The sequence below is a fragment of the Parasteatoda tepidariorum genome, chromosome 3 (assembly GCF_043381705.1).
Source record: "Parasteatoda tepidariorum isolate YZ-2023 chromosome 3, CAS_Ptep_4.0, whole genome shotgun sequence".
Classification (NCBI taxonomy): domain Eukaryota; kingdom Metazoa; phylum Arthropoda; class Arachnida; order Araneae; family Theridiidae; genus Parasteatoda; species Parasteatoda tepidariorum.
The window spans coordinates 63979680-64003549 of NC_092206.1; the positions used below are offsets into that span (position 1 = coordinate 63979680).

The 23870-nt window shown below is 29.2% G+C and overlaps 1 protein-coding gene across 3 annotated transcripts in view; it reads right to left on the minus strand.

The window, feature by feature from the left end:
* Positions 1-1744: 1744 nt before the first annotated feature.
* Positions 1745-23870, minus strand: part of LOC107453922 (four-jointed box protein 1) — a 36594-nt gene continuing 14468 nt past the window's right edge. For 2 of the 3 annotated variants that reach the window (XM_016070938.3, XM_016070941.3), the window contains exons 2-7: positions 16664-16782; positions 14909-15584; positions 9053-9229; positions 6878-7067; positions 3680-3838; positions 1745-2741 (exon numbers count right to left, since the gene is read on the minus strand). In XM_016070938.3, the coding sequence (XP_015926424.2) occupies positions 2327-2741; positions 3680-3838; positions 6878-7067; positions 9053-9229; positions 14909-15584; positions 16664-16753 (1707 nt within the window). In that variant the 5' untranslated portion in view covers positions 16754-16782 and the 3' untranslated portion in view covers positions 1745-2326. Of the gene's footprint in view, positions 2742-3679; positions 3839-6877; positions 7068-9052; positions 9230-14908; positions 15585-16663; positions 16783-21495; positions 21746-23870 lie in introns of those variants that run through there. The other variant, XM_016070940.3, reaches the window with a different exon arrangement.

The following is a 23870-nucleotide window of genomic DNA, read 5'->3' on the forward strand; positions in this document are numbered from 1 at the left end:
AAAACTTGTAAAATTTTAGAAAAAACTTTTGGAGACTAATGCATGTGCACATAATAGTAAAACAACATATTTCACGATATATTGATATAATTGTTTTTTGCACTAAAATTAAACATCATATTTTAATGTTTGTTGTTGGTCCAACATTAATAAACAAAACTTGTTGGTAGACCATCAAAATAGCCGAACAGCATCTTCTATCATATTTTGATTGTTGTTGTTGGTCCAACAAAAAAAAAACATAACTTGTTGGTTGATCATCATAATGGTAAAACAACATCTGCCATCAAAATATGATGGTTTTTATTGGTCCATCAAAAATCAAGCATAACTTCATGATTTACCATCATAACACAAAAGCAACAACAGGCCATCAAAAATTGTTGGACCATCACAAATCTTACTGAAATCAGCAAACCATCAAAATCCTTTGATGGCACCATCACGAATTTTGTCTTGGGAACAGCTTCGTTTAAAACATTATAACTTCGCCATCGCTGAAAAATGTTCTTTTTTTGTGAATGGTAAATAAATGCTATAGTTTATATACTCTAGTTAAAAACGAGTTCAGAGTTATTGTTACCTGTCAAATTAATTCAATATTTTGAAATGCGGCATGTCTCTGCAGAAACCACTCGCGTGCAAGCTTTATTGCATATTACGACAATTTATTAGAATGCCGAACATTAATTTTTAATAAGGAACTTTCATTAATACCTCACACAAATACATTCTAGGTGTATAATGATTTGAATGTATATATTTATAACCCATGTAAAAAAGTTTACACGCCTGAGACTAGATGAAAAATCCGCCAATCACCGTCGGTATTTTACAAAGCGCCGGGCTAATTGAGAAAGTTTCAAGTATTTAGTAATTTCTAAGCCGACTTTAAAGAGCCCAATTACCTTTAGGCTAATCAGAGAAATTTCAATCTATTTCCCGATTAGCCCGATTTATTTTAAACCATTTGTAATGAGCCTTCATCAGTGAAGGTTTATAGCAATAAGCCGAATGAAGTAAATGCTTATTAAAAAAATCAAATAAAAAAGTTTTTCTTAAGAAAAATAAATAACTAGCTTCAGAGAACGCGTCTTATTGCAATAACCAGCTGATTTAGTAATTCTTCACATATTTTCTAATTAGCTTAAACCCACATGGGGTGACTGTAATCAGTCTAAAATTTTTCAGGCTAAATAAAAAATTTCAATTAGCCTCATAGCATTTCAAAAGTATGTCGAGATTTGTAAGGATCCCGATTTCCCCGTTAGCCTAGATTCTGCACTCTAGGTATCACAAACTGAATTTATATTAAGGGAAAAACGCTGTTGAAATAACATATCATTATTGAGGAAGGCGGGATTGAAATATCAATACCTGTTTTACTTTTGCATAAAACAGTGAAGAAATTGCGAGACATCTATTATCTCCAAGCGACATCAGTCAATCAAATTGGCTTCAATTATTTTTAAAAATTCACACTTTCCTTATCAGTGATTCGACTTATATTGCTAATGCTTTTATTTCTTCTGCCCTAAATTTATATGCACTTCCATATGAATACATATTTTTGACCAAATTTATAAAAATATTAAGCGTGGGAATTACGGAACATTTTGTATAGAAATATGTTCAAACATAAGCATGCGTTAATTTTAAAACTATGTTTACCAAATGCTGAAAGCAGAGTTATATAACTGTGAAAAAAAATTTTTTGTTGAAGAAAATTGAAGAATAACAGTCATATATTTAAAATTTCATTTATTGTATTTAGCACAAATAAATAATTTTTATATCACAACTCAACTTTTTTCTGTTGAAAAAGAAAATCTTCATTTCTTCTTATGGAGAAATATGATGGAAACATTAGAAAAAAATTATTTCGTTAAAAACATTTTTTTTTAGCGTACAGGGAAATTAAATATACAAGCATACAAAAATATTTAAATACAAAGTGATATGTTTTCCACAGGATACACCATAAATAATTTACATTTTATATACAAGTATGTACAAATATAAGATTTCTTTCAATTTTATCAATAAAAAGTTCTTAAAATCAGCTTGATTGTAATTATAACTGTACATAAAATTTCTTTATATTTCTTTTTTTTTTTTGAAATTTCATTTGTGTAACATCCCAAATTGGTGGGTTGTGTACTGAATCAATGTTAATTCCGTTTTTTTTCTCCTTTTGTCAGTAGAACTAATGATGAAGAAACTCGTTTTGCCTTGGATAAATATTACAACGGAGGAAGCCAGATTAAAAACTCGGATGGAAACTTCTAGATGGATAGCATGAGGAATCTAAAATAGGGTTTCGGTTTCAACTCACTTTCAACAGACATTTGTCTATGTGTCGCTTTACTTCTCCAATTCTTTCTTGAAGACGTTTTGATACTTCTTCGCTATTTTTAATGGGCGAGAACAGAGGTTCCAATTGTTGAACTAAATGCAACAAATTTTGACCAGCATTTTTGGAATCATTCAACCAACGTATCCTTTCCACGGTCTTTCTTCTGAACAAACAAATAGTATTGAGCATTTGCTTATGAAAAGTAAGAAATCGTCCATCCTGCCCAGCAGGTCCATACAGTAAGGAATAACTGTCTAAAAGTCCACTCTCATTGTCTATGAGCCACAATGCTCCAGAGATTTTAGAACGAACCAAGTTATGGATGGTCTCATTTAAAATGGAAGACTTGTTTTCTTTGTCAGCAGCATCCTGCATACTAGCAACTCTGGAAATATGAAAAACATAAAATTAGAAAGACATTTCCTTCTGTTCCATTGTACAGGGATTGCCATTTATATATGTTTTTAAAATCCTTGCAAAAAATTAAGTAAAAAAATAAACAAAGAGCTCGAAGAGTGAGAGGTTACAAATATCAACCAAATCACTAGCGAGAAAGGCTTGGTGAAAACACTGTAACCAGTTTAAATGTCTTATCAGACTTTAGGTGTTTAACATTTATCTGTTTCTTGGGACAATCAAGCGGGTTTCTGATGTTTTCAGTCCAATCTTAGTTTGGGGATTACTTCGCTTAAATCATAATTTGCTTTCCCTAATGTGTAGACTAATTTAACATTGATTTTGACAAGTGTTCTGAAAATATGCATTAAGGGTGGTCATTACAGAACATCAAGATGATAAAAAAAGGAAATTTAAAGAAAATTTGACCAATCATTTTTATTGCAAAGTTTACTTGTGTCTTTTTCTATTTAAGATGAAGTGATCAATGTTATTTTTAAAAAAAATGGAATTATTTAATAATCAGATATACCAGCTACAGAAAATAGAAACAAATGTTGAAAAATGTTTATTCGTTGATAATCTTTTAAACATTATCAGGACTTGAAAAAAAAAATCGACAGCACAATAAATATGTCGATGTACGACTGCTTTTTGGAAGTAGCAGGCTCTTTTCTATAATTAATTCTTTTTTTCACTTTATCAAACATTTGCAGGTTTCAAAATATAAAATTTAAAAAAAAATTTTTTTGCTTAAAGAAAATTTTAAAACATTTATCTACATCAAAAAACGCATTATTAAACTTTAAACTAAATTTTTAACTAAACTAATTTTTTCTTTGTTTAAAAAAATTCCAATAATAACATTTTAAAAACAACAAATAAATAAATAATATCTCTGAATAAAATTCAAATCAGATTTTTTACCTGTCATAATTCCCGGTGATATAATCAAATATGATCAAGTCACTCCATTGAAGAAGTTCCACAAGTTGTTTAGCAGTCAGTGTCAGCAAGCTTCCGTAATTCGCCGAAACTGCTTTTTGACGGACCAAAGATGAAAGTAACAGTTTAGGTAACTTATCTCTGAAATAATAATAATGTCAATCAACATCCAAATAAATTTCTTTCAGAAACCTATAAACAATGTAGTATTAATAATAATTGAATTGCTTTAATTAAATGAATTTACCCAATTGAAAAAACAATACTTGCTATTACTTAATATTTTGTGTGTATTAACTACAGAATTTAATTTATATGTAAAAAATATAATAGCTAAATGTTATTTTTTCAAGCATAAACTAAATGGGAAATTTTAGGAACAATGAATTTTTATTTTATTTTATAACCATCGTTAATCTTTATAACTTAATCCTTATAACTTTGGTTTTACAACTACTTATGTTCAACTCCGTAGCTTTGAAATTTTGAACCCAATCCAGAAGACAAGCGAACTCCTGAATCAAGAATTGGGAGAAATTTACCTCCGTGGAAGACTTTTTGATGGAACTAACCTGCATTTGCGTTCCATGGAGAGGAAAACCTCGAAAACTTCCCGTGGTTAGTCTGACGGCAAGGGGACTCTAACCTATGATCTCACTGAGTATATTTCACGTCAGCACTGTGGTCGATGGAAGCCGGATGCGGAATTCACATTGACCAGACATTGCTGGGATTCGAACCCGGTTCACCATTACGGCTAAGGATCAATTAGTTGCCATTTAAAGCCAAATTATCAGAGAACAATTTCCACAGTTATTTTATGTCAATCAGCATGACAGATAACCTTAAATTGGAATGAGCATTGTTCAAAACAATCAATAAAGTTCATAGAAATCAAAGTTTATTACTCTTTAAATGTGATGTTTTCGGTAATAAAGGCATAATTCAGAAATATCAAAAAAGTTTATATGAATTATGGTTCATTATTTTCAAATATGTAGTTTTGGTAATTTTAATGATACGAGTGTCATAATCCCGTGCAAATATTTTAAATGCTGCTATCACTTTGAATGGCTATACCTCATTGCGTCATTTAAAAAAGCTACTTAAGTTTTTCATTAGTGTTTTAAAAATCAAGATTCGATGGTATTTGTTATTGTAAATGGAGTTATTATAGCAAAATGAGATATATTTGAATTTTTCACATCGCAAAAACTTGTCAACCTACTTCATTCAATCGTAAACTGCGATTTTCATCAGGAGAAATGCATTGTTTAAGTAAAATTTTGAGTACTTAAAAATTTCGATTGCTCTTCTGAAATGAAAACTGAAAAAATTTGGGATCATATTTTTGAAATTGCCAGCAACCCTCGTATTTTAAGCAATTTGTGCAAAATCAGAATTCGGCAGCTTAAGTTCGGTCGAAGAAAAATCAAGTTTATTAAGAGAAATAATTACTTTGTGATAGAATTCATAACTTTATCAGTAAGTAGTACTAATTAATAAGTATGTTTGAAATATTAGAAATCCTTAAAATTGCATTTTACAGAACTAGAAAATCCAATCATTAATAGTGTACCCTAATACCTTTTGGGAATACAGATATTCAGGGTGCTACCTTTTTTCTTGCCTCACTACAAGCAGAAATGCTTAATTTTCTTATTTTGCCATGGCATTATTGAGCATCAAACTTAAGATTTCATAATCCTCGTTCAATTTATCATAAAGGAAATCATTAGATTGATTAAAGTTTCGTAAATTAATGAAAAATTAGAAATAAACTAACAAACGAACGTGTAAGTAGTTATCCACACACTTACAAAAAATAAAATAAATAAATAAAAAAATAAAAGTTAGGTTCCAATATTTATAAATTAAGACAGAACTAACTAGCAGGGATCTGATTATAAAAAGTTTTAATGCTCCAGTTTCGCTCCCAGATAATAAACTAAGCTCCTCTTAACTTCTGACAATTTTACTATATATTTATGCATGATTTTGAATCTTAGATTTTAATAACATAATCATCAGCTTCCCCAGAAGTTATCTATCTCAAAAAAGAAAAAAACCCCTACAAGTTATGTAATTAAAATGAATAATGATTTAATTGAAATGAAGATATAATTAAAATGCTAATTAATGACATTTTCATTAAATAGTATTTTAATTACAAATATAAATTTCAAATAAAAGAATGATTAGTAAGTCATAATTATTAGATATTAGAATAAAAATAAATAATGCATAACACAATTTGAAACAAAATTAACTAAAATATGTCAGCTTGACACAAATTATCTGTATTTGTAGAAACATCCAAAAATTTAAAGAATAAAATCATTCTTTTTTTATTACAGTAGGGAAACGATTATCCGGAACGATCGGGACCATCGCTATTCCGGATAACTGATTTTTCCGGTTTTCTGAATCGTTACAAAAAGCCGTTTTTTTATTGTTAAACCCAACTAAAAAAAAATATTTATATTTGGAAATAATCTTAGAAAGAAGGAAAAACGATGAAGTAATACACTAATGATTGTTTCCAAAATGATGGTAAGGTAAACATCTTTCAAAAATAAAATAAAAATCCTAGAATCTTATGAGGAAAAAAAAAAATTTTTTTTTTTTTAAAATGGTGGGAAAATTTATTGAATTTCGTTCCGGTTTTTTGGTTTTCCGGTTTTCTGATTTCCGGATAANAATATTTGGAAATAATCTTAGAAAGAAGAAAAAACGATGAAGTAATACACTAATGATTGTTTCCAAAATGATAGTAAGGTAAACATCTTTCAAAAATAAAAGAAAAATCCTAGAATCTTATGAGGAGAAATTTTTTTTTTTTTTAAAATGGTGGGAAAATTTATCGAATTTCGTTCCGGTTTCTTGGTTTTCCGGTTTTCTGATTTCCGGATAATGGGTTCTGTACTGTATATACTTTTAACGTAAAAAATTCTAAAGACTAAAAAAAAGAAAAATATTTAAAATACTATTAAAAAACTAAAAGAGTCTTGTAGCATGGGACTTTAAGGGCCAACAAATATGCATCACATTTTTTTGGGCCACCCACCCTGTTCAAACGTCTTTTTCCCGTTTTTTTCTTCCTTAGATCTTCGGCTCCCTGCTAATTACCATTATCAACAAAGTTACTGTAGTTAAAATGTAAAATATATGATTGTTTACCTTTCGAGATCATCTATCCACTGAATAAGGGCAACAGTTGTGTTTGTTTCCCACTTAGAAGCTATTAGATTTGTTTTCACACTATCTCTGCTCCATTGGCCTTTGAAATCCTCTTTAACGGCCGAAAGGGCCACAATAGGAATATTAGTTATTCCAAGTAACCGGGCTAAGTAAAATGAAAGTATTTCACCTGAAAAGAGGAATATAATATTCAATAACTAGGCTATTCACTGTATCATTAAAAATGAAAGAAAAAAAAATTCATGCAAGGTGTTCTGTAATGACTGTCCTTCATATATACTTTTTTTAATTACAGCAAATCATGAAAAAGCAAGCTCATGAGACTTTATATTCAATCGAGAAAGAACCGACATGCTTTTAAATTCTGGCCAATCACCTTTGAAGTCATGAAGAGCAACGATGGGATCATAGTAATTTAATGCTAGTTTATATGAGAATAGTTATTAAAGGCCATTGTTAACGAAAGGTGAATGCATAACAGTTCAACTAGAGAGATGATCTCAACCCTTTCTAACCCTGAGCTAGGATGCACTAATGAAATTTTACTTAAATATTAATCAACAAACCTAAATGTGCAAGTTTATTTCGTTTTATAAGGATTCTAAGAGATATATATTAAAGGTGATCATTATTGAACACCTTATGCATACATTTTTTCACAATTTTAAGTTTAATTATTTTTTAGAAGACAACATATTTCATATTTTAATAAATTGTACTCAAGAAAATATAAATCAGATTGATCCCTAACTTTTGTTTCATTTTTGAGCTGAACTGACTAAACAAAATTTAGTAAAGGCAAGGAGACAAGTGCCTGCTTATCTAGAAGGAAAAGTTTATTTTTTTGTGAAAAAATATTACTTGCATTACAAATTAATAAACCAAATAAAGTTTGAATATATCATTGCATCAGGGAATTATAGTACAACTGCTTGGGAAAATTTAGCTTTATTCCTGGAACTAAATACTTTTCATGTAAATAATACTTATAAGTGTAGATTTCATAAAAGCAGCCAGATTATAAGAAATTAATATATTTTAGAAAAATATTTCTCAGAATTAGGTAAAGCCAATTAATATATTTATCTTATTTTATATTTGGCGTTGAATAGCCGACTCAATTTGAGTTTACCAACTCTGTAGCGTTTTAATTTTGAATCCAACCTACAAGACAAGGAAACTTATGTATCACGTATCAGGACAAACTAGCTTCCATTTTCGTTACATGGAGTAGAAAACCACGAAAATCCTTCACAGTTAGCCCACTGACAAGGATTCTAATTTATGATCCATCTAATCCAATATTTTAAGTCAGCACTGGGGTTAGTTGGGGCCGGAAGATGAATTGTCTCAACCAACCACCTCTGGGAATAGAACCTGGGCCACCTCACTGGAAGACGAACGCTCTATTTCAAAAGCCACAGCGACTCAATTAATACTATTAGACAGTTTAAAAAAAGTAATTTAATTGTCATGTACGAAAAAAGTTATATTCCCTTAAATAGTAATATTCTAGCATGATGAACGCTTTTCAGTTTCATTCAATAAATGAACGAGTTTTGATGTCTTTAATTTTATCTCTGCTATTATTGACCTTGACAATACTTCGCCAGAAATTGATAACCTTTTTGTCGTACTTAGATAATAATTGAAACTTCAAACATGCAAAATGTAATATTCAAATTTTTGACAAGTAATCTAAAAATGTATGCAAAAGGCAGTGATTATAAGTATAAAATACTACACAAAATTAATTTTGACCAAAATATCAACATGAAATTTTTAATAATTAAATTAAATCATCAATAAACCAATTAAATTCTCAAGAAAAATATCGAAATCAAACCAAGGTTGATAAACTATTTTAGAAAAGTCCTTCAATAGCTTAATTAACTGCTTTAGTCCTAGAATAAAACAATTAAATCTCAGATGCTTGTGACGCGAATTAAAAGAGCGTGAAATGCTTTTTTTGAAATAAATTTCAATAAAGAAAATCTCAGCACTTATGAAAAATCACAGCATTGAAGATGTTAAAAGATGTTCTGAAATATTTGTAACACACCTTTAAAACAAATTAGAACTTTTAAAATAACAAGTAGGCAATATTTTATTTTTGAGAACTGTTATAATTTTGATTAAAAATTACTTAAATACCTTGAACTAAATACTGATGAGGCGAACGATATCGCGCACAAGCTTTGGAATTGTCTTCAAACACAACGTACTGGTTCTTCGGCCTACCGCAACGATTCCAAGTGGGAGGCTCAACTCTCCTTACCTGAGATGTTCGCAATTTTTGTAAAATTGCTTGGGCCTCCGAATCATCATAACCTGCAATAAAAGAATAATGTTTCAATACATAATAGGATATTAATTGCACGCATGTTAAATTATGGATAGGAAAATTATATATTCAGTTAGATTAAATGAATGACCGACTTTAAAATGTTCACATTTTCGAAACTTTTACTCATATTACAATAAATGTTACCCGGAATTTAAAAAAAAAAAAAAAAAAAGATTTTTTTTTTGTCAAAATTGTTAAAATTTTTTGACACGACATAGATCGCATCAGTAATTCAGTTCGTTTCGCATATTTTGTAGTTCCTTATACGACACAAACGAGTTCTGTCAAGTTTTTGCAGCGTTTTTGGCAACTGTGGCTCATAAACAGTATTTTTGACCAAACATCATTCAAAGAAATCATATTGCTTAAGGTTCTCTTAATAGTCATGTGATTAAAGGTAAATTGTTGTAATCCACACGCCCAAGATGCAGTTTATGAACTGAAGCCTACACATGTGGAACGAACTTAATTACACATTTTACTTTATTTGTGTATGTATGGCGTACTTTATTTTATAAGCGACGCTGCACATCTGATTGAATAATGAGTTTACAACTATCATTGTTCAACTTCGTAGCCTTGTAATTTTTAACACAATGCAGAAAACAATGGAACTCCTGGATCAATATATCGAGATAAATTAGCCTCAATGGAGGATTTTTTGATGCAACTAACCCACATTTGCGTTAAATGGCGTGGAAAACCACGAAAATCACCAACGTTTAGCCCAGCGGCATGAAGATTCTAACCTATGCTCCACCTACCACTGAGGATATTTTATGTCAGTACTCTGGTTGGTGCGAACCGGGAGCAGATTTCGAATAGACCAGCTAACGCTGGGATCGAATCTGGGTTACCTCATTGAGAGGCGAATATTCTAGTCATCTCGAATCACAGATTAAATTGATGTAGTTTAACAAAAGAGTTTGCATTAAATAAACAACGTAATACAGTCGACGCTCGATATCACGATCCCTGTGGTCCAAACAAAACCAGGCGCAATAACGTGAAGATACAAAACTAGAGTAAATATTTTTCTATGATTCATAAATACTGCACTTGTTTTGAGAAAGATATGCTATACATTGGAAATAATTTTGAAACTGATAGTATAAATAACATTAAAACACTTTTTTTTACTTCAAAGTGTAAATATTAATGTAATACATTAAAGGTTAACAAATAAATTAAATTTTTTTCAAATGGTATCTTTCAAATTCAAATGGATTCAAATTGTATCTTTCTAGATATATAATTTTTATAAAATCATTAGTGCTTTTTCTAAATTTTTAATTTTTCTTTCACGAAAACAATTATTTTGATTGAAATTTAAACACCTTGCTCTCCTGTCTTCAGAATTACTTCACGATTTTTATAATTATTGAAACACAGTGCTGTCCAGGATTTTGAATATTTTAAGCGGTTTGTGATTTTAATGTCAATATTCTCTCCTCTTTCCTCAAAATTTTAAATTTCTGTTCTAAGCATACAGCGTTAATCTGTTTACGAGCAGCCATTTCCGCTTTGAATTAATTATACGGTCAGAAAAACCGGAGAATCTAAGCAAAATTAAAATCCAGAATACTTATTTTAGCAATAAATAAACCACATTTTACAACACTTCACAAAAAAAAAAAAAACAATTTTCAAACAAGGAAAATATGATTGATGAATTTATTGTACCCCTTCAAATGAAATTTACAAAGGTTATGAATATATGCAGGAAACTTCCAAGGTGTACCACGAGGAAGATGCAATATACTCATATACATGCAATATACGTTTTTACTCATATATATGCAATATACGTTTATTACATTAGAATGAACGATTCAAATCCGGTTGATAAAACAATATGGTGTCTATAGTTGGAAGAGCAAACGGGACTTCAAGTATCGGTCGTTATGAAGGGTCACAGTAGTGGGGTACTAAAGACCGTAGACCAGGGATGGCGAACCAATAGCACGCGTGCCATTTATGGCACGCGACACAATATTTAGGGCACGCCTCCGATCACAATTGTTATTGCACTATGAATTGTTATTACACAAATGTTACACAAATGTTATTACACTATGAAGCATATGTAACAATTAAATTAAAATTCACAGAAAAACAAAAACAAAATAATAAACAATTATGAATAAAAAAATTAACAATTTATGCTAAAAAAACAATTAATAACCATAAAAACAAGCTAACAATAAATAACCAGCAAAAAAATCATCAGTCCTGCTTAAACTAATATCTTACAACCTAATATAAGTTATTGGTCATCTAATCTGCAACAACAGAAGTCCCACTGGTGTTACTTTAAGTTGAATCACGGGTATAACTGAGACATTGCAAAATGTATTTTCTTTTCAATGTGAATAAAGAGTTTTGAGTTGATAGTATTTAGTATTATTATTTTCCCAATAATCATGAAGTCAAAATTATTTGACGGCACGCACGTCTGTGACTTCATTAAACAATTTTTTTAGAAAAAATGGCACGTTGGTGTATAAAGGTTCGCCACCCCTGCCGTAGACTGTATATATTTTTTATTACTCACTGTAATATATGTAGCAGTTCGATATTTAAAATCGAGTCATGTTTTTGCTAATCCTGTAATTATGATCGGCATTGTCAAGATCATATCTTGCTTGTGCAAAATCTAGAGATATAAAAATTTGCAGAGATAAATTTCCTAGCTGTAAGGATTAAAACCAGTCTCTCTAGAAAGAAATACAATATGAGCCGAAAGCTTTGATGGTATCCAGATTCAGTAATGGATTTTGAGTGGAAGACGAGGAGCGGCAGAAAATATTTACTCTAAGGAAGCTTTCAAGAAGTTACAAGTTACTGATAATTAATCAGACAAGGAACAGATTCTACTTCGCTATGAAATATTGGAAGAAACTGGAAGCGCCAACAAGGTGATTAGCCCCAGGGAAAGTATTGCGTTATGGGCCTCAGGGTGAGACGAACTTAAGACACTAAGTAAGACAATGCTCTTAATTTTACCTCTCTCAATTTTCTTCTCTATTTGAAGTAACGATGCAAAGGGTTTTGTATCAGATAGAAATAAGAGTTAATCTAGCAAATTAATATTCGAATAGAATTTTTTCCCGAATAGCTACGAATAAATACACTTTTCGTATGCAGTTAAAACTAATATAGATAGATATCCCAGGCTGCAAAAAATTTTGGTGCTGCCATTTTTGGTGCTTGAGATAAGCTAATTACATTTTTAACTACAGGACTATAGTGATCTTGCAAAAAATTAAATAAAATTTGCGAAAAATTGTTTGAAGAAATTGGTGAGTCTATATTACTGGAAATGTGCTTGTTTTTTAAATGTTTTATGACAATGAAGCGGCAAATTGATCGTAATGTGTATAAAGATATGTGTTGTCAGTAAATAAACAAACAAACAAAAAAAGAATAAATAAATGAATAAGACTATAACAGCGAAAAAACAACAACAAAAAAAGTGTGACTACATGCAATGTAAAGACTTTTAGTTTACCGCAACAAAAAAAAAAATGGTGGCAACCATATACCAATATTTTTCAAAGTTAGCAAACACTTCGTTAAATTAAGAAAATTTCTATTTTCCCTTATTCGAGGATGCGAACTACGCAAAAGCATAAATTAGAATTCATGCTACGTATCGGTTAATACAATTGAATAAGAAATACAACATAAAATAAATGAAGTATGAGTAGTTTGTCATAGCCAAGAGTTAAACCTAAGAAACCTGCTTGCCAAGCAAGTGCACCAAACCTTGCACAACAAGTGGGTGGTTTTAATATCAGATGAAAACAGCTACAGAATATTTAAAGTAACGAAGTGAAACGATTTTCAAAAATAACTTAAGAATAACGAAATAAAAGAAATTCAAAAGGATTGTTGAGTAGACAATATAAGTCTCATTTTGGAGAGCGAGTATTTTAATTACATGCATTCATCTACACAATTTATTTTGTTCTTACTGAAAATATCCCAACAACTTAAAATTTTCCTAAAAATAGATCGGATTCTATCGGAATTGAAAGCAGAAGGTGAAATAAACGGTTTTTGCATGCGAGTGTTCATTTGAAAATTTCTAAATGCATAATGATATACAGGGTAACAAAAAANTTGGAAGAAACTGGAAGCGTCAACAAGGTGATTAGCCCCGGGGAAAGTATTGCGTTATGGGCCTCAGGGTGAAACGAACTTAAGACACTAAGTAAGACAATGCTCCTAATTTTACGTTTCTCAATTTTCTTCTTTACTTTGAAGTAACGGATGTAAAGGGTTTTATATCAGATAGAAATAAGAGTCAATCTCGCAAATTAATATTCGAATAGAATTTTTTCCCGAGTAGCTACGAATAAATACACTTTTCGTATGCAGTTAAGATTATTATAGATAGATATCACATTATATATAGATATAGATAGATAAATTTTGGTGCGTAGTTGCCGCCATTTTTTGCTCTGAGATAAACTAGTAATTACATTTTTAACTACTACAGGACTAAAGTGATCTTGCAAAAAATTTAATAAAATATGCAAAATAACAATCGTTTGAAAGAATTAGTGCGACTATATTACTGGAAATGTGCTTGTTTTTTTAATGAAATGTTTTATGGCAATGAAGCTTCAAATTGATCCTAATGTGTACTAAGTTATGCGTTGTCAGTAATTAAAGAAGAAAAAAAAAGAATAAATAAATGAATAAAACTATAACAATGAAAAAACAACACAAATGTGACTGTAAAAACTTTTAGTTTACCTCAGCACCAAAAATGGTTGCAAACATATACCATCATTTTTGAAAGCTAGAGAACACTTCGTTAAATAAAGAAATTTTTTATTTTCCCTTACTTGAGGATAGGTACTACGTAAAAGCATAAAATAAAATTAATGCTACGTATCGGTTAATACAATTGAATAAGAAATACAACATAAAATAAAAGAAGTATGAGTAGTTTGTTATAGCCAAGAGTTTAACCTAAGAAACCTGCTTGCCCAGCAAGTGCACCAAACCTTGCAAAACAGTGGGTGTTTTAATATTAGATGAAAACAGCTACAGGATATTTAGAGTGTACAGGGATGACACACGAATCAAAAAGAAATTAAGTCAAATTTTAGAAAAATCATGCGATTTCGAAGTGAAACGATTTTCAAAAATTACTTAAGAATAACGAAATAAAAGAAATTCAAACGGGTTGTTGAGTAGACAATAAACGTTTCATATTGGAGAGCGAATATTTTAATTACATGCATTCATATACACAATTTATTTTGTTCTTACAGAAAATATCCAACAACTTAAAATTTTCCTAAAAATACATCGGATTCTATCAGAATTGAAAGTAGATGTTGAAATAAGCGGTTTCTGCAAGCGAGTGTTCATTTGAAAATTTCTAAATGCATAATGATATATAACTAATATAAGAACTTTTGCTAAAAAATGTCAGTGTTTATCAAGCTTTAAAGCACACAGAACATTTACTATTAGTCTATAAAACACGAAATGAATTTACGGTTATTTATGTACATATATTTTTCCCTTGTTATAAATTCAAAAATCTGGTTAGAGGCTTTTTCTCCTTATTACTATACTATTATTATACATAAAATAAAAATAATAAAATAAATAAAGTAAGAGGTTATGCAAATTTTACGTACCTTTGGGAGTTTCTTTCTCAAGCTCTTCTGACCAATATATTCTATCTTCAACTATTGGAACGCCTTCTATATTAATAAGAGTAATGTTTCTAATTTTTTGTCTATTCCTACTATGATAATGTATTGATAAGTTTGTAGGTTTATTAGGACTAGAATGATAAGAGACTCTTGAAATAGCACTTTCAGATTTTAAGGAGTTTGCATATTCGTCATACATTTGAAGAATAATACTAAAGTTTGAATGTATGGCATAGCGTTCCGTTTCGTTGTAATCAAAATCACCATCTTCGAAGACTTTATTTTCAGACAAATCTTCGTAGTCTTCACTATCATCTCCATCATTTTCATAAATATCTATTTCATTGTCAAGCTCGTCATCGATATCGCTTGTATTTTCATTCTTCGCGTTAGAATTTGATTGTACCAAGCGAGCTCTGAAGAAAGCGTCTTTGCTGTAACTGAATCTCGCTGCACTCAAAATGAAATTGTGAGGTTTTGATGAAACTGGCGTATCATCAACAGCTTGGACTACTCTAGTTCGTTTTACGTGATAGGGATGAAATTCTTGTAAGGAAACAGATACTTGAATGCATTTCTGGGGTCGACTTAAGAAAATCAAGAACGAAAAAATGGTCATGAAAATGATAGTGAAAGCAAACACCCGGAACAATTGTGCCTGAAAAATACAATCCTCTTTTAGAATTCATTTTTTAAATGTGATTTTATATCAGATAAAAATACTATTTTTTGGAAAATCAGACTGAAATACTAATAAATAAAAGGTTTACAAATAGGTGATGGATTATAAGGTTATGATATATCATAGTAAAACGATTGGAACTTGTGTTGCCTTTTAGCAAGAGCTGCAGATAAAATGTGGCTTATAATAGTTATTCAAAAACAGCAAAAGTTTTGGCAGACGATAAATTCCTTTACAATATAATAAGGTGATACATTTTTCTTTGCTTGAAGCATTTAGAACGATTGAAATTTGCACTAACTTCACGTGAAACTCGTCAAGAGGACGCTGTGCCGAGGGAAAAACTTCGCACTGCAAATCCTGTTCCACCTCCATTGGCATTTTAAAATTTAAAGTTAAGAGAAAAATTAGTTTAGTTAAACCTAGAGTAATTCATGACGTTTAAAAAAACGTTTTCAAAATGCCAAAATGCAAACAAATTATTGCAGCATAACTTTCCTAAAAGTAATAGTAATCCCAAGTAATTGAGACAAATTCTAAGTAATCCTCCCAAAATTTGTTTGCATTTTGATACTTCGAAACAATTCTTTTAGCAATTGAAATTTTATGGCTTATTCTAGGTTTACCAGAACTAAATTATTGTTATTTATTTTAAAATTCAAATTACTTATTCAGGTGAAAGAGAATTTAAAATAAAGTGTTTCTCTCTCGGCATATCGTTCTCCTAAAATCTGCCTGCTCTAGTTAGTCCGAAATAAGGCCGAAATTTTGATTCCAGATTTAATCCTCACGAATAAGAACGCTAGTTTTCAAAAGCTTTATAAAATACTGTGATCAATGTAATCCAAATGCTCGTATTAACATACCTTTTGTGTAGCTTAACTCAAAAAATAATAACTAAAAATAAGTAAATAGGTTAATAAAAAATGACAAAAGTCAATGTGCTATTCTGTCTGTCTTTTTGACTAATTTCATCACCTTTTGGTAAGTCTTCTTTCATTCCAAAAATAGTCTAAATAATGAAAAAAAAATTTTTTTTTTTTCAAATGTCTTACTTTATGAACCATTTTGAGCACTTTGTTCAGTTCTTGTGCGGGAACTTCCAAATACAATGGAGCGGCCCTTTCATCATCTTCAACTGTCATCTCTTGTCAAGTTGAGGAAGATGCATTTCCTGTAAAAGAAAGAAAAACAATAATTAAGCGTCCGTTCCCTCTTAATGGTCTCAGTTATTACCCAAACCAATTCTGTTTCATCTCAAATAAAGAAAAGAAAAATTGACTCAAGATTCAAAGAAGTTTTTTTCCCTATAGCTTCTCCTTTTACGACGTGATACACATTCAAGATGATACACAGTCATGTTCATTCGTGATACATATTCATGTTTATATAGCTAACAATATTTTTTTTAATTATTTTTGACTTATAAGCAAAATTAGCAAAGTTAGGTACAAGTAATGTACTTATATGAATTTTCCACTTTTCGCAGAAAATTAATTTTTTGCATTTTCATTTATCTTTTCTAAAGATAGTTAGCTACATTTTTGAAGATATTTTGGATGAATTAATATCTAACACAAATACTTATTTAAAAATAGTCAATAAATTTGATTCTTATCAGTTACTTTCAAAACACAAATTTTTTTAAAACTTTATGGTTAAAATAAATGATGGTTCTAAAAAGCATTTTACGTTAAAAAGTTACTGAACACTGAGTTACAATACTTTTTACAGTAATTTGATACGAAATGTTTTACAGCGTAGTTTTTAAAAACAGAATAGTTTGAATAGACAAATGCGGGAAAAACATCTGAAGTAATTTTTAAAGAATAATTAATCTTTCATAAGTATTTCAACAACGCATTATCCCTACATTTTAATGATATTACCATTTTGTTACAATTAACGCGGGACATAATGTTACATCTTTGACCTTTTACAACGACAGTTTAAAAGTTAATTAAACAGCAAATGAAAAAACAAAAAAGTGTATGACGTTAATTTTTTGATATTACAACACTCATTTTATGACATTAATTTATTCGTAAATAAGGTTCTTCATCATTACTTATTATTTAGTAGCTGATCCATACAGTGGATATGTGGTTTCGTAACCTTCTAACTGTGAGCCCAACAAGAAGACGAGATAAATCCAAGACAAACTCGCTTATATGAAGGGAGACTATGGTTAGCCAGACGGCTACTAATGGATATTTTTCGCTAAAATATTGGTCGAAAGCAAGTTAAGGTTTTTACGGAAGATGAGCATAAATCAAAATTTTTAAAAGAATCAAGAACTCATATTTCTTACATTATCCTAGCTATAACACTGACTTTCAAGGTTCAATAAATCACGTTTTGGGAGGATATAATGTGTAGAGGGAAAAATACTGTAAATATTTCTATCTTAAATATCCTATGGTGAAACATTTTGATGAAGATTGACATCAACACTTTTAAAAAACCAAAATATAACACTAATTAATATTCTTGAATTAGCAGTGATTAATTGCAACTAAACAACATAATTTATTCGATTTGAATTTTCACAAAAACAAAGATTGCAAAACCTATTATTGGGAGCCACAAACAAGCACTATAACAATTTTTTTCCATCATTAGCAGCAATTTTCAGCCCACTTAAACTTTGAACTACATATTACCCAAACTTTTATTAGCGATCTTTAATTAAATGCACATTAATTATAAGCTTTGTAACCAATAATTTTCTTTTTAGTAATTAATAGCGGACGATTAACATTGGTCTCCCCGCCCCCGTGAAAAGCATTAGGTAATTTATTTTCCATCTTGGTGAAAGTCTAATAAGTAAAAGATAGTGGAAACGATAGCGATATTGCCATTCGTCACTGTCATAAGCTCTTACAAGAAAACTGTAATTTGTTGAACAACTTTCAAGAAAAAGAGATGAAGCATGGAGCTTGACCTTTGGCGCCACACCAGTCTTGAAAACTAAACGTCCTTCGCCAAATTTCAAGTTTTCAGATGAAAGTACTTATATGCAGAAGCCTCAATTCTGCGAAAAGAAGGTGGGAATCCGGTCTTAGGTTAAATGAAACGCCAATCACGTCAAATCAAATGTCACTCAAGCAAAAGAAGAAAAGTTATGCCTATTAAAAACTTAGTACCTCAAACTAAAAATGTAGCAGCAAAAATATTCGTTGTCGATGACTATTTCTTCTTTTCCTTTAATGTAGTGACTGGTGTTCTTTTTTTCCCAATAGTAAAGAAAATAAAAGGCAAAAATTAAAAAAAAGTTTTTTCAACGGTGTCCCTTTTTAGTTAATTTTTTCCCTACTATTTTTCCCAGATATATACTTTACTGGGTTTCGGGATTTTCCACGAGTTAACATCGCAATAAACAGAAAATTTTTACTACCTACTGTTGGAAATCGTGGTGCTTTTCAACATAAATGCTCTTAAAAAAATTCTTTATTAGACAATTTGTAAATATGATTTTATATTGCCCCAAGCTCTTCAAGTATACAAACAAATCTTACATACAGAGTGCACGTTATGAGATAGTCTAGTTCCAAACTATTATCTTCACTATTTAATTAAAAAATAGTAACCTAATAATTAATCATAATTTAATCACTGATCCCTCAATCAAAATGGAATGGGAATGATTATTTTTTTCCACTTATAGTGAAATAGTTGCTGAAAATACAAATAAACTGTCTTTGAGTTTTAAAAGAAAACGTTTTTAATAACAAAATACAATATCCTAAATGTACAAATATACTGAATAAATATTTATAAGTTATAGTCTGATTTTTAGGTTTTGGATATACTGTCTTTCGTCTTATTTGAATAATTTTCAGTTTAGTTTTTGTGTATTGCGAATTTGGAATGTAATGAAAATGATGATATGTTGATTCCCTTATATGATGTGCGTAAGTAATGTAATAAAAAGTAAAAATTTTCTATTCAATTAAGTGATAACTTTTAAAAATATGGTCATTAAACGAACATTTATGCCACTAGATGAACATTTTATTCCATTCGATCTTTTTTCTTCTATTTTTGTACACTTTCGCGAGAAGAATATGAGGTTGTAATAATTCATTAAATAAGTAGACCCTGAATGTGTAAATAATTATTTAGATTACTAGATTATAGACCCAATAAAATTAATTTATTTTGTGAATCTGGATGAATACTGGAAAAATATCAATTAAGCAACTGGAGGAAATAAATTAATCTAAGGTATTTGATTTTTAATATTTCTTAAATAATATTTTCCCGTTACACAAATTTAATAATTCGGAATTAAAATTTCTTAATAATATATTAACACTTAAAATATTTCTTAAAAATATTCAATTACAAGAAGGAATAAAAAAGTACAGACAAAATTATGAAAATGTCACAGAACTATTCAATAATTTGTAATTATTAATTTAACATTATTTTTATTTAAAATATAAATTTAAATTTGAATTCTTTACATTGGAAATTAAGTTATAGAAATTTAAATAATATCAACCAAACTCTCTACTAAATATTCTACAATAGTTTTTATCATTTAGAGTTCATAACTTAAAATAACTATGCAACAGCTTATTTTACTTAATTTTTTTTCTCCAATATTTATCCAAATTATTATGTAAGTTTTTTATGAAAACAATGATAAATTTTTAATTTATGAGAAATAAAATCATTTAAATTTTATAAGTATATTTTTTACAGTCAATAATATAGAGAGGGAAATTCTCATATTTTTTTATTAATCAAATATCAATAGTTCTTTAATAACTGATGAATACATCATTTTAAGCAGTAGCAATTATTTTCGTTTCAAACAACGGTGCGTAAAAAGTAAATTAATATAAGTTTAAAATATTTATTTTTCTATTCAAGCAATGCTTAATTTTTGATCCAATAATAGACAGAAGCAAACATAAAAGAAATGTAAAGGCATTTAATTGCTAAAAGCATATAAAAGCAATAAAGCATTTTAAGAGTTAACATCGGCACTCAATTCTCAAAATAATAATAATAAAAATAATGATAATAATAGTAATGATAATAATAATAATAATAAATATAATAATAAAAATAAATATAATAATAAAAATAAATATAATAATAAAAATAAATATAGTATATAATAATAAACATAATAATATTAATACTAAGCATAATAATAATAATATTATTAATACTAAGCATAATAATTATAATAATCAAATACTGATTTTTAATTCTATGATAATTAGTGCATGCATCTCATCAAGAAACTGCAATTATTTTCCTTAGTATTCATAAAATAATACTTAATAAATTATTATAACTTAAAGGCCATTTCTTAAAAAAATACTTTAGATAGATAAATTTCCAATTAACAGAAGGAAAAAAAAATTAAATGGTATCAGCCTATTCATACTAGTCAATATGGAAACAAAATTCTAACTTTTTAATTAATCAAAAATTGACTTTTGAATTCCATTATAATTAGTGAATACAGCCCACTGAGAAGCAGCAAATATTTTCATTCCAGTAAAAGATATAAACAAATAAATTAACATAACGTTAGACCATTTTTAATTATTATGCAATGTTAAATTTTTAATGCAACAGAAGGAAAATCCCTTAAGTGCCAGAAGCATACAATTAAGAATTATTACAAAATTCTCCATTTTTTTATTAACCCAATATCACATTCTACTATATTTGATAAATGTATCAGAATACTAATTCCAAAAATTGTATTACACTTAATTCCAAAAATTGATATTCGGTGTACGTTAACAAATTTCCTGCGCATTTTTTCCTGGAGTAATACCTCTTACTCTTCTAATAGAACAAATGTTTCACTAAATTTCCATTTAATAACCAATTACCAGATTGCGTCAAACAATATTACCTTCCGTTGTTAAAGTCTGTTATTATCGGAAATCCATCTTGATCTGGTCCACTTGTGAACAACGACAAGAATTGAGTTAAGAGGCCCAAGCGATTAGAAGGAGGTGTTCACGATGCTTAACTATCTACTCTCTGATAACATTTGGAAGTGAGGAAGAACGCTTGTGCCTCCTACAAGCTACAAGGGTATAATCCTCCCTATTCCCCCTTTCTTGTACCTACTCTACCCTCCCTCTTTTTGAGAGGTGTGCAACTTCAAATAGAAGAGTCACTTATATATTCCCCTCCCCTTTTGACCCCCTCATTTTAGGGGGAAAACAAGGGAGCGTGTATAAAATTCTCATGTAGTCGTAATGAATAATCATAACCACGAACATAATTGCACAGCTTGAAGGTGAACACTTTAATAAATTGCATGTTGTTTAAATGTCTTTACTGGGTAAAATGAAAGATATGAATTAAACATTGAGTACAGTGATGATTTTACTTTGAAAAGAATAAATAACGTAATTTTAAAGATTTTTTTTTTAGGGCAGTAAAATGTATTATAAAATTTCCGAGGTATATAACAATGACATTTGTGGTAAAAAAAAAAAACTATAATTCTATTTGTCTAAACCATTCATTTTGTAATTTTTCCGTTCATATTGTAACGTTTTACTGAAAATTTTTGTCTTCAAAACTATAGTCCTTATTGCCCCACATTTAGTAAAAAATACAAAACTGAAAAACAAATTTAACCGAATAAGTTTTTATGTCATGACTTAAGCTATCATGATAAAATTACTAAATTTTACCACAGACTATAAATCGTTATTTTATCGTTAATTATACGTCGTTAAAAATTATCAAGCTTTCAATAAGCCAGAACGCTAGTCAAATAGAGCTAGAAACACGACCCTTTTTTTTTTCTTTTCGTCAGTGCGTAGTCATTAATTTGCTTTAAGACATTGGTAAAAAGTGTTTGATAGAGTCAAGTTTTGATGGCATAAAATGTTAAAATAAAAAAATAAATAAAAAAAAAGGGAGGGAAAAAAATAATAATTTAGATTGAATTTGTACTTAGAATTGGATAAGATACATGTGTTAAAAAAGCACACATATGTGTGATAAACACTCGTCATTTTATAAACAAATATTATTCTTATGTTATAATTTAGAAACAAAAAATTGGGAAAAGCTGGCCACTTATCGTAAGTTTAAATCACAAAATGTTTCATCAAAATGTTTTATTTACTTTCAAAATTTGTTCCTTATTAGTTGTTAGTTTTACTTCTAGTTCATTGAATAGCAATAGTAACTATGCTTGAAACAGTTGATATTAACTTTATTGACATTGACGCTAAATAAGATGAAAGAAAATTATGAAAGTCGTTAGATATCAGGTCTAAGTATCGTAGAAGAAATATATTAAGCATACATAATATTGCGAGGAGGGTCTGTCTGGTAAAATTGGACAATCCATTCTCACACTGCGAAAATATCGAAGAGCTGAATCTTATGCAGATCATGTACCGTGGTAATAGTAAGGTTTTTATTCGAATAATATTTAATAAAGGTTACCTATAGACGGGCACCATCCACAAACCAGAAGGGGACAATTAAATAAAGTAAATGAGGATGAATTTAAAATAAACAACGAAAATACATTGTAAAAAACACGCTGTAAAACAAATTGTAAAAAAATTCTGGATCAAATTAGAGAGTAGGTACTTTTTACCGAAAAATCCATTTTTATTGGCTCATGTAACGGAACAAAAAATTTGATACACTGTAAAATCACTGAATGATTCTAATTTAGTAAATACTGTAAAAATTATAGTACATTATTTTAAGGTAAAAATGGATTTTACGGATGACGCACCCAATACTTTCTTACCGTAGAATCTATTTTTACCGGCACATGCTTTGGAACAAAAAAAATATGATATACCATTATTTTTACAGTAAAAACTGTAAATTCACTGAATCACACCACTCTAATTAAATTAATATTACCGAAAAAATTACAGTTTAATATTTTAAGGTAAAATGTATTTTACGAATGATGCACCCTAAGTGCTGATACTTTTCACCGTGATATCTATTTTTACAGGTACATGTTGCAGAAAATAAAATTTTATATACTATAATTTTTATAGTAATCTGATATCATAATATTTACAATAATAATTCTCGTAAAATCATGGAATCACTCTAATTAAATAAATATAAAGGTAAATATTACGGTATAATATTTTACGGTAAAAATGTGTTTTACGAATAATGTATCCAAAGAGCCAGTACTTTATATCCTAACTAGATCCGGAATTTCTCGTGAATAATATATATATATATATATATATATATATATCAAATCAGATTGAAACTATACAA